This window comes from Crassostrea angulata, chromosome 5 (genome assembly GCF_025612915.1).
Source record: "Crassostrea angulata isolate pt1a10 chromosome 5, ASM2561291v2, whole genome shotgun sequence".
Lineage (NCBI taxonomy): Eukaryota > Metazoa > Mollusca > Bivalvia > Ostreida > Ostreidae > Magallana > Magallana angulata.
In genome coordinates, this window is record NC_069115.1 from 15,368,284 (window position 1) to 15,381,371 (window position 13,088).

At 31.0% G+C, this 13,088-nt stretch overlaps 1 protein-coding gene and 1 long non-coding RNA gene across 2 annotated transcripts; both read right to left on the reverse strand.

The window, feature by feature from the left end:
* Positions 1-870: 870 nt before the first annotated feature.
* On the reverse strand, positions 871-5,582 carry LOC128185995 (uncharacterized). The gene is made up of 3 exons (XR_008243872.1): positions 4,586-5,582; positions 4,039-4,108; positions 871-3,180 (listed from the first exon to the last, which is right to left on the reverse strand). It is a non-coding gene; the product is annotated as an uncharacterized LOC128185995 (long non-coding RNA).
* Positions 5,583-6,689: 1,107 nt separating this feature from the next.
* LOC128182740 (uncharacterized) lies at positions 6,690-12,084 on the reverse strand. Its single transcript, XM_052851482.1, has 2 exons — positions 11,959-12,084; positions 6,690-11,866 (listed from the first exon to the last, which is right to left on the reverse strand). Exons 1-2 carry the CDS (start codon positions 12,011-12,013, stop codon positions 10,254-10,256), a joined length of 1,668 nt encoding a protein of 555 aa, XP_052707442.1. The 5' UTR covers positions 12,014-12,084; the 3' UTR covers positions 6,690-10,253.
* Positions 12,085-13,088: the final 1,004 nt, after the last annotated feature.

A 13,088-nucleotide genomic window follows, 5' to 3' on the forward strand; every position in this document is an offset into this window, starting at 1 on the left:
ACGCGAAACATTTTTATAAGAGCTGTACTTCATACTTGTTAATTGAAACAATATCAAAATGAAAAATAGGGGAAAGTTGAAGTTGAAGTCTATTAAATAGTACAGTGTACTTGAAACTGAATCAAGGTATTAGACGAATTTATTTCTTCAAGTTATGAGACATTTAGAGGTTGGGTAGGTTTATTTCTGTTATTAATTTGCAAGTATAATGTTTGTAATGTTTCTTGTTAAGAGGCAGTCTACCATAGAACCATGCAAATGGCTATCAATGGAAGTATATCGAAATTTCATGAGACTTGGCACAGATATTCATGATAACCTAACTTGATTATAATGAGAATGATTTTTATTACATTACATCAGTAACTATGGAAACGGATGGCACTTGGGTTTTCCCCTTGTTCTATTTATAGAACTTTTGAAAAATTAGACAGCATACAATTCTTTTTAGTTTACTGGAAATATTACACACTGCAATTGAATGAAACCCGTTTCTTCACATTGTGAAAACGCATAGGTATTCTGAATAATAAGGAATTTAAATTTCTAAACACAATACACAAAGATATGTGGGCCTTAACTTCATGAAAATACTGAAATTTTACCAAAATTGACCTATTTGCACTAAAACTGGCATAACTGCCCAAGAAACGCATCAATTAATATAATATTGTGTCAGCTTATATGGTCTTTATTTGTCTTTAATCTGGTTGAGGGAATTTGGTTGCAAATGAAATTCAGTGGAAATGTTGGGGGGTGGGTGGATTTGGGAGGGGGTTGGGGTGGACATGGTGCACTTTCATCTAGGGTAAGAAAAATGCTATTACATAATTATTTAGATTTTCCTTGCTAAATAAAACAAGTAGTAATGGAGAATTAAGTAGTCTTAAAAATTAAACACACAGAATTACTATGAATTGCCCTCAGGCAGGGGGGGGGGGCTGCAATTGAAAGGAAACTTGGACCATTAAGTGTGTCACCTAACAGCGACGCGCAGTGGGTTAGAGGGTGTACTACGAATCTGTAAGTCATGAGTTTGACTCCCTCTCTGGGTTTTTACAATTTTTACCTCTCCAAATATTTTTAAAAGCTCTTTTTTGGTTAAATATTGTAAAATTTGAAAATTTTAAACCAGTGAAAGTATTTCAATCACAATGTACATTAATCCATATTAAAATCGAATTATGTCCCACAGCACCTCAATTTATATAAGCATCCGCTTTGACATAAAACTGTTAAAATACAATAACAATGGATTTCATGTTACATGTATTCAAATTTAAATGAATGTACATATCAAACATTTTTTTATCATATACATTTGTATTTTTGAGCAGAGTTTACAACATAAGTATATTGTTAAGATGATATCTGAGAAGAACACAGCAAATAACAATCTTTAACTTAATAAATAACCTGTTTAATATTCATGGATTATTTGTTACAGTTATAAACTTCAAAATGTACATATAACCACCTGATATGAAAAAAAATCCTGAAAAGCCTACATGTAACACTCATTTATAAGAAATACTTGTAATGAGCCTTTGCTTCAAATGGAGCAAAAAGCAAAGACCAAATTATTGCAGTTATTTTCATGAAATATGAGAAGCCATTGTTTACAAAGCTATGAAATAAAATATGCAATACAACCAAATTTCAACCTACAATGAATACATCGGAAAGAGAATTTTAATTTCAGAAAAAAAGATACAAAATCAGTGAATTGAAATATTCATTATTCAGTTACATACGAAAAAAAGACAGAGATGTGCAATTAATTTAAATTTAGAAAGTTATCATCATCAATTAATACATGTATCCCTATTAGCCAAATAACATCATCAATAATACATGTAGTGCTATTAGTCAAGTAAAATCATCAATTTATACATGTAGCAATAGTGGACAACTATTATCAATTAATACATGTATCACTTTTGGCCAAATAACAACATCAATTCATACATGTAGTGCTATTAGTCAAATAAAATCATTAATTTATACATGTAGCCGTATAAGACATCTATTTTCAATTCATACATTTAACACTGTTAGACAAATACATGTATTACCATCAATTTATACATGTAGCACTAATAACCAAACACCAACAATTCACACATGTAGCACTTATCTTTTAGTCAAATAAAATCATAAATTCATACATGTAGTGCTATTGAACAACCTTTATCATCATTCATACATGTTGCACTAAAAGCTAAATAACATTTATTAGCTAGCCAGGTAACACCATCAATTCACACTAGTGCTATAAGTCAACTTTTATCATCAAATCATTCATAAAGTTTACATCCTCAATTGATACACGTAGCGCTATTGGCCAAATAACAATCAATTCATACCTGTAGCGCTATTAGTACAAAAACATTATCAATTCATATATGTGTAGTGCTAATAGAGGACTAACATCATCATTCGTACATGAAATGCTATTATAGAACAGACAACATCAATTCATATATTAATTATGTAATGTTTTTAGCAAACTTACATCATCAATTCCTTCTTGTAGCACTATTAGACAAATAAAATTATCAATTCATACATGTAGCACTATTAAATAACTAACATCATTAATTCATACATGTATAGAGCTACTAGCCAACATTCATACATGTAGCACTTTTGGCCAAATAACATCATCAATTCATACAAGTGATGTTAGACAACTCTTATCATCAAATCATTAATGAAGTGCTATTATCTAGCTTACATCCTCAATTGATACATGTTTGTCTATTAATGGCCTAAAATAATCAATTTAGACCTGTAGCGCTATTAGAAGACTTACGTCATCAACTCATACACATGTAGTGCTATTAGAGGACTAACATTATATAAATAGTGCCTGTTTGGGAGGGTAACAGTTGAAATTGACACCCCAAGGACACCATTGTCAACCGACGCGAAGCGGAGGTTGACAATGGTTTTCGAGTAGTATTTAACATGAAAATATAATAATATGAATTCATGCATGTATCACAATTCTCTTTGAATACTGAAGTTGATCAAGATTCATAGATGGCTGTGATTTTACAGGGGAGTACTTTCCATATGACAATAATTTCACAGCTTCATTTAAGATTTCATGCTCTGTTCTTTCATCTTTGGACTGATCAGACCCCACAGTTTTCTGAGATGACAGAAGATCAAAATCTGAAAATAAATATATACCGGTATATTCATTAAAATATATGTATTCAAAGTATTAGACTAAACTCAGCTGTTGGATACACACATATATGTACCACTATAATACACATGTAAAGCATTGACAGCTTTAATAACAACTATATGACATTTCAGAAAAAATTATGCATTGTAAAATTTGCATATGATAATCATTTCAAGTGGCAGCCAATCTTTCAATGACCTCGATCCCTAAGATGATCACAGTGACTTTTATCTACATTTAGCATTGTCCTTGTGCCTGAATCACATTTAAACTCATTGAACTGTAAAACTGAAATTCAACCATACAGTTCAAGAAACATATATACCACCCATGCGGCAATAATGAAAAGGGTCAAAAAATTCATATTTGGAATATATATGATAATCTATGATAATAATGCCAAGTATGCGTCATTAATCATCTTGTACATTGTAAAATAACTAAATATAAAGTGTAGATGATTAAAGATTTTTAACCATTAAAAGACACTGTTATTATCAGTTAATCTAATGTTGTCCAGCTAAATAAGTTTTTAGAATGAATACAAACTATAATGCTATCTTAATGGGACAAATACATTAACCATTTGAAATTCCCTTTGATTTTTAAGACATTTTTATGTATAAACCTGTTTTTCTCTTAAATACTTAAATGAAAGATCCAGGCCTGGCATGCCCCCCCCCCCCCCCTAAATATCTTTGGACAACATTTGTTCTTACATGTAGTACTCCTCAACTCCTTTGTATTTATATTTTCTGTTTCATATGTAATGTACAACAAAGTTTTATGAGTTGAATACATCATAATAATTCAGTCAATTAATTGTGTAAAAAACACACCTTTCAACTCCTCCTTCAGATCTGTATTAATCTTGACACAGTTTTCTCTCAATGCGTTTTCTGCGAACACCTATTAATGGTAAAATTCCAAACATCTGATCATTCTGATGTGCCCATTATGCATTAATTTCCCCGTAAACGTTGGTTCATTGAACAGAGTTTTTGTTCATAATCAAAACAATAATTTATCAGTGACAACAGGTAAGGAAATTGAGATCAAGCATGGGTTTATAAAAGCACTAATACATTCCTTGAATAATAAAAATAGGTTTTCAAATTTGTATGAGTATTTCAACAAGTAAATTTTAAGTTTAGAACACTATACCACTATAAAAACTGAACTGTATATCTTTTCCATAGATATCTAATCAAATTGGGAGGGGGGCAGTTTTAATCTGATATTGATGTGCATTTATTTTATGCATACATACATGTAGTTTGTCCTAGCAATATTTACTGGTACACATAAGAGTACTGTTATATACATATTTTTGGTTTGTTAAGAATTATGTCATCTGGTCATTGGGTAAAGGCAATTTTTTCTTACCAGAACCAGTTGGAAAATGTGTGCTCAGCTTCATCCATATCTCTCGGCTTTGAATGAATGTAATTCCACTCGCGATTATGCCAGATTGAGATTGTTTATGTAGTGAATGACAGCATGTTCTCCTTTTCCTTTTCCACTGAATTCCATATTCCTGCCTGTGTTTAGCACATGTACGCCCGCTGAAAATTGACAGCCTCAACCCATGCACACCAGCACGATGATTCTGGTATTTGTACAAAATCTGACTCAGAGGTACATTTAAAAAATCTCAAGTATGCTGAAGTGTTTTTCTTACAATCCTAAAGTATATTTTCTGCTTTCTCTTTACAATTTTCACCAAAACTACATTTCAAACCATCCATTTTGTTGACATCTGGCTTTCTCCAATCATTCTTCTTTATCTTCTTTACACGAGAGTTCCACAAAGGGAGATAATTTAATTTGTAAAAATCCCGAATTTAAACACCGGAATATAAGCTTAATATTTATTTGCAACCAAATTCCCATTCAAATATATTTTTTTATGGATAATTCTATTGTTTGAACCAAGAAACTCTAAATTTAAAACGTTTCTTGAGGTTTTATATCCTACTAAGAGAAGTAGTGTGTTTTGGACATTACCTATCTTATTATAATATTTGATCATCTAGCTTAAAATCAACGAATGAATTAAAAAATATGTGTGCACCAAATCAAAGGTATTTGTATCAGATGTTATGTGAATCTGACTCCATGTATGATTAAACTCTATTTAATACTTAAATGACTCTATGAAATTAGCCTTATTCATGCATGAAATTTATTATGAATAATGAGCTAAAAATAGAAATGGTCTTATCTGGGGGATTTCAGTGGTGCAGATAAATTTAACCATGAAAATTTGATAAAATAGACAATATACTTTAGATATATCCAGATAAACTATGAAAATTAATCTACACCCTTCATTATAAAATTTTGATTTTGCATGGTTCTATCGTAGACTGCCTCTTAAAGAATTTTAAATCCTTAGATCTGAAATATATATATATATATATGTAATGTTTCTTGTTAAAAAATTTTAAATCCTTAGATCTGAAATATATATATATATATATTTAATCTATAAGCTGTTGATTTGTTTACAAAAAGATTATAGAAATCCAGTGCATTTAAATATGTACATGCCATGTATTATTCATACGAATCATTTTTATTTTTGACCATTGATTTTACATTGTTCAGATTTACTGCTGTTCAGATTCTTAAACTTCATTCCATTTACATTGTTATGAATTGTTGCTCTATATACACGTGTATTCCATTTCCCAGTGTACATTGGTTGTATCTACTCATTAAACAGATATTGCATTTTAGTCAGACCGTCCGATTTAATCATTATTTTAATTAGTTGATCTGAGTGCGTTTTTTTTATCATTTTTTTTTTGGAACGAAGAAGGACTATTGTACACTTGAAATGTGATGAAATCGAGATTTCAATAAATGTATTTTCAACGACTTTAATTCATATTTATTTAAAAAAATGACAGTGTATATATTTTAAGACGGCTGGATGACAATGATCATATTTAGACTGTATTGATCTTTTTTTAAAAGAAGAGCTTTATATAAAAAATAATGGGTAAATAATAAAATTATTTAGTATTTTCTTCACTAAATAATGTTATAATATTTAAAGTACATTTTTACAAATTACATAATTTTTAATCTAAAGGCTTGGTGGTCAACAAACTAACCATCAGATCTGCCTTAAACTTTGACATTTTATTTTTGACCATCTACTGACATGTAGTAAAGAAAAAATTTACTATTTATATCTTTATTTAGAGCTCTTCGTCTAAAGGAGGTATAAGTATTTTCCTACATCTTTATATAGAACTCTTCTGCCAAAGATTAGCCTCTATAATACATGTACATGTGTGTTTGATTTTCAATTTAACTCAGATCTGTGAAATTGATCTCTTCTCTAAGAGACTTTTAAAAAGTCATCAAAGACTTTAAATTCCAGTCAATAAGAGACAATGGTTTTGGATTATATATATATATATATATATATATATATAGACACACTATAAGAGTTATCCACCTTTAATCAATACGAAACATCACATATTTAACCGTTGCTACATGTACATGTATGATTATTTATTGTCCGGGGCCCTAAAACTCGTTACGGTCCTTACGAATTCCTTTTGTTTTCCTCGCGTATACGTATATACATCTGCCGATATTTAGTCCGACGATATTTAGTCGTACGAAGAAAAAAATAAGTCCTATATAAGTATGTCATTATCAATTTAGTGTAACAATTTTAACTATATATAAGCTCCAAATGAGGCTACATTCTTAGGATAAACACTCGTTGGCCTCCGAGGATACATGTAATTAATTTTTCTGGGACCACAAAATTCAGTGCCAGCTACTGCCATTCTCATTTATTATGTATTCCGAAAGTGACCCGTTTCATTTAGTGGTTGTAACAATGGTTTAACTGAACATGTACTATTCAGTCAAATTTCAACAACTTTCACTGAACATTCAGCTTTCTGAGTGGCAGAAGTTTATACTTTGTATTGCCACGAGTCCTCCGGAGAACGTGTTTTCGAATCTAAGAAGCTGTTGCAATTAAACCATCCAGTGTATATATTCATCAGTTTATCACGAACCTCTTGAAGAATAAGGCTATGGTCCATGTCTGGTGTTCCATGTCAATATTTCGATTATTTTTATATTCATTTGTATTTTAATTAGGACGATGCTATTTTGATGATCAAAGTGTGGATAATTAAGGAAGGAGTCTTTTCTGGTTTTCGACTTGTCAAACGTAAAATTGATTAATTGTTCATTAAATCAAGATGAAAGGAAATTAAAATAGAATAATTTTCTTTCTTTTTTATCATCATACAACTTGGCATAGAAAAAGTAATCAAATTTTACAATCTAACAGGGACTATATTTTTGGCGTAATATTGGCGTAGGAAAATATCACATGTTGCGCAATTCAGAATTGCTGCAGATTAATGAGTCTGATTTAGCATTTTAAAAACAATAACATTAATGTTGGATTTTTTTTCACTAATGTAAACTAATGATATGATACTTGGGTTTCAGAATATGTTTTTAAAATATGATTTGCCTATCAAACTACATTTTTATAGGCTTTTTAAAGCGCCCATTCTATACACTGATGTTTGTGAAAAAATCACTAAAATCAGTTTTTCTCTCTTATAAAACGGTCAATATATTAGCTTTTCTGTCAATTTATATCTTTTTATAAAGTCTTCATTTTACATAAAAATCATAAATATTTTATTATCTGAAGCATAAAAAAATAATAAAAAGTTCTTCAAAATTTTAGAAAATTAGAAGAAATGCGGGCTAAGCAATATCAATTTTAGTATAAATATTTGTTCTGATTTAGTAGTATAAGCTAATAGACATTCTGATATTCTATCATTTCATTGAAGAATAGAATATTCAAATCTTAAACAAATGTCTACAGAACTACAAAGATCCACACTTATTTTTATCATCCTTTAAGTTGAGGAAAAAGGTAGTGACCTTGACCTGACCTTTATGCAAAAACGAAAAGGTCAAATTTGATAAAACTGATAGATTCATTTGGTAATATGATCCGTTTGACTGTGTCAAAATTTCATGAATTTCTTATTATGAGAAATATGTCTGATAACGAGAAGACTCCTTCCTTAAGAAGCATAGAATTGAACAGGACTATTCAATCTTGTCTTTGAAAAAAGAAGCCCTAGAATTTTTAAGGCACTCATGAAAAATGTAAGTTGAGGACATTGCATTATTAACTAAAAAAGAAATGCACAAAACGCTCATTTTAAAAAAAAACAACAAACCTCAGTTCATTAGTAAGCTAATTACCTTACTAGAGGGGCATGACTAATAGTAATTAAAAGTTGACACCACTATTACAATATTAATACAGTACACTATTACACTTTCCCTGTATTGTTAGTGTACTTATACTCCAGTAATCAATGTTTAAAAAGAAACAAAACAAAATACTATTCGTATCTTTTGAAACTAAAATTTATAAACATAGAACACTTGATTCTCTAAATTGTTTTTATCTTCGATCACTGTAAATAATTATAATTATATAATTAACATGTAAAAGGTAACAAAAGTACATGTACAAAAAAAGAAGCTTAATATAATATGTAACATGCGAAAAAGAGCTACATAAATACATATTTCAAAAAATGTGACAATAAAATCTTTTAACAAACAATACATATGTTTGATGCATAAACATCAATGCATTAACAACTGGGGACGCAACAACAATGTTAACACTGCTCTAGGGAAAAAAATCAATGGACAATGGATGGACTTCATGAAAGATGCTGATTACGATACTCTTAACATTTAGTGTGTACTTCAAACGATGCAATGGTTTTGGAATTTGTAATTATCACACGCCCTTTTCTTTTACCCTCTATTCACAGTTGTTACACGTATAAGTACCAAGACTATTCTTAAGTTGTTTATTGACTATTTAGTAAATCGTATTTTTTAAAAATACATGTAATTGTTAGTTAGACGAGGCGTTAGTAAATAAAAGGCTTTACGTTCATCAATATTCTTTTTAATTGCTTTTTAACGAATTAGATATCGATACTTAGATAGTGAACTGGAAAATTATACGAGCACTTGGCATCATATTAGTGCTCAAGAGTCTCTGTACCAATTTGTAATATCTGTTTACCAACCAACGTCACTAGAATTGGGCTAAGGGGCTAATAAGCATTGTTCAGCTCCATTATTAATCTTTCTAAGGGACCTACATAGTATAGATTTTTCATAACGATACCTAAAATTATTCGAGAACGATTTTTGAAAATATAATGATGATCATTCTGAAATGAGAATATTTGATACAACTGTATAATGTTTTTAATTACATAAATAGAACATTCATTTTTTAACGCTGGCAAAAGTAAAAAATTCAAAATTAGAGCAAAAATATTCTGTACATTTTACATAATATCAAAGTAAATTAAAAAAAGGTTTAGACCTATTTAGAAGACCTCTAAAGAATTTTCAAGCGTTCATTATCAGTTAGTTTTACGTATATGAGGGTCTAATGAATTTTTTTGAATTGAGGTCCTTACCATTGCTAACATCTATAAAAATACGCACTGAAGATTTATCAAAGTTTTTTTTTGTGTTTTTCTTAAGAAAATATTGCCTGTCAGCCTGGTCTAGTGCACTTATTCCGTGTCCTGTATTATGATTGCATATACATTGAGGATGGGAGACTTGAAATTATGAGAAACAAGATCGAAATGACAAAGAAGATCCGTCATTGATGTAAATAACAATGAAAAAGAAGGGAAAGACCTCTTGCCTAACGTTGACTTATTTTTTGTACATCTTGTGTTTGTTTTGCTGGAGGGGTTAAGAAAGAAATAGGTCATATAGACATTCAAGCAATTACAAAAAGGGTGCAGATCAATCAAACGAAGGTAAAAGTTAAACAAATGCACAAAATCATATTTAGTGTAAAACGCTTCAAGTAAAGAGTTTGAACAGTTTTTGCTTTTGCTACGTAGTTTTGCGTTCAAAGCAAACAGCTATTTATTTTGCAAACAAGTAAGCAAAATGCATCACTACACAATTATCATAATGTGATCAGTTACCAATCTTTTCTTTGATTTGCTTGATAGCAGTAATCATACTCTGCACTATTCACTGAACTTGATTGGTTTTCTGAATAAGTTATACTATTTACACTGTATTCGTTATCGAGATCATGATTGACATTCTTGTCTTGTCCAAGTGTGGAGTAAGAGTTGTCTTCAAAATAAGAAGCAGTTCCATACCTTTCGTCATCTGCCGGCATTGTCGCCTCAATCTTTTGTCGACTTGTGTGAAGATGATCATATTCTTCCTCTTTTTCAACATAAACGTCGTCTATATTACAAACAGTTCTTTCAAATTGGTTATCATTTTCCAGATTAACATTCGCATAGTTGACATCTTGCTTTTGATTTGTTACAACAAGGTCGTCGTACGTGGTGTTGTGAAACACTTTCGCACTTTTTACTTGTTGGCTTGACTGCTTACATTGAGTATGACGTCTTTTCAACAAACATAATACAAGAAAAGCAACAAATATCAAAGAAACTACTCCTGCAATACTAGCACCGACTACTGCTGCCGTATTTTTTTCTGATTCAGGAGATGGTGAAATAGAAGTGGCAATTGTAGGGTTCAGGGCACCACTGATAGACGTTGTCATAGATGTAGGTGAAATAGTTGCTGTTGTTCTTGATATTTCACGAGTAAATGGCGGCGTTTTTGTGTTTTTTGTGCTCTTGGCGTTTTCTATACTTGTAACGAAATAATTATCAATATCTTTTTTGCAAAGAAAGAAAATATTTTCTGTACAATTTCTTTTTTTGTAATTGACAGTCTCTTGGTGTATTTCAATGATATAGCAGCTGTCTTTATCAATATTATTATTGCTTATTTTGTATTTCCTTAATCCAGTCCAAACATTGTTGTCTTTTTGACAAAATGTATGACTGGTGTCCCCGACAATGTACATTCTCTGTTCTTTACAATGATTCCAGTAAGAAGCGAATGTAGACAACATTAGTGGTAATGAAATTCTACCGTTTTGTTTAACGCAATACCCGGCTATATTTTCATTGCAATCCCTGCTGTACAACTGTGTATCACTAGGATCACTTTTTTGGCGACAAGTCAGACAGAATCCTCCAAAATGGGTTTCCGGTATGGTAATATTTATGGTTTCGTACATACTGATATAGCCGATTCCGCCACATTCACCATCATTAATAGATGTTCCGCATGATAAGTTGCATTTACTACTTTCCGAAATATTTTGTATGATGGTGTCATCACACAAACATAAACAAAACAATTTTTGAAGACCAAAGAAAAAATTTGCTGTATTTGCACAACCACCATTTGTGTAAATATTAGATTTACATTCGAAATAACAATTTCCAGCTGAATTGTTTTCAAGATGATGACATGTTGAATTAGTAAAGTTTGTTCCCGTTAATGAACAGACTGAATGTAGATTTTCATAAAAACATCCTCTATATGCAATCCAAGGAGTAAATTGTCCTTTTACTGAGGACCAGATCGTTGTTCCTTGTTCTTTGATATATGATAAGTTATTCTGTACATCTCGTATATCAGGAAGGGAGTCGTTTTGTGATCTGCAATATTCATTTGCTGTCTTCCAATCTTTCCCCTTAGCAACAGGTTTAGAACCTGCAAGATTGTAATGGTGTATCACACAGCGCTTTATAATATGACATTACTATACTTTCTTTACAAATACAAAGTAATATACTAATACCTACCTTTTGACAACAAAAGAATAAGGCCTATAACATTAGAGGCAGTTGAATAATTCATATCTTTGGTGTATATCCATACACATTTAATATTGATTTGATTTGTTTTTACTTCACTTCCCGGTCGGACGGATCGAAAGAGCCTTAGCTGGACAAATATGGAAAGATTAGATAAGACCTATCAACGTAAATATAAATGGATTTAAAAACATTGGTAACCCATGCATTTATCTGTGATGTCTCAAACATTATTTAGATAATAGAAAAAGGGTGTTTCGTAGGGAGTGTTGATTTAAATATTTTTAAAATTCATTGACATGATAAATTGTAACATTTCATGAATATCTGCCTCGAAAATATCATTTAATTTAATATCAAACCACAACAATGTTAAAGCTGACATGAATTCATAAAAGCTTTTAGTCGTCATATTGGTTTGATCGCTCCTCTAGTGCCACTAGGGTATATACACTAGATAAAATTTCTAACGCACCATTTAAAATTAAATAATATTAATATCCTAAAAAGTTTTTAAGATGTATCTAATGTTTAAATAGGTGACCCTAATTATAAGTTAGACATTTAAATGCCGAAACGGATAAATTGATGCAATGTTAGCCGAAGCGTAACTGTTCTTTAGAAATGCTCAAATCGTGCTCATACTTTTTTTGGGGAAAATAAATCTTTACTTTCTTTTTTATGTTCTTGTTATTGATGCATGCATTACTAAAACATCACAAAAAACCAGACGGGGTATGGCGCGTTTGACCACAAAAGAGCGTGGCAGGGCAGTTGTTATGGTCTCTGCAGGGCACTCCTTTAGAAAGGTTAGAAGCATGTTAAATTACTGTTGATATTGGCTAAAACATGTTGCAACATGCTTATCTACTAGAAACAATGCCATTTCTAGGTAACCACAGTGTTTAATAGGCATCACACGTCAATTGCAAGGTTGTACTGGAAATTTGTACAAACCGGAAGTGTGAGGGACCGAGCAAGAGTTCCAAAGCGCCGTGTAAATACTAGGCGACAAGAGAGACATATCGCATTTATCCGAGCAAATGGAGGCCACACCCGATATTGATATGTGAATCACATAATGGGGGTACCAATGTTTGATAAACAGTACTCAAAGT

What these genes read in the sequence shown, in the direction of transcription:
- LOC128182740 (XM_052851482.1), bottom strand. Translation starts at nt 12,013, where the DNA reads ATGAATTATTCAACTGCCTCTAATGTTATAGGCCTTATTCTTTTGTTG. An exon ending in TATTCTTTTGTTGTCAAAAG is followed by an intron (nt 11,867 to 11,958) that starts GTAGGTATTAGT and finishes ACAATCTTGCAG; the next exon opens with GTTCTAAACCTGTTGCTAAG.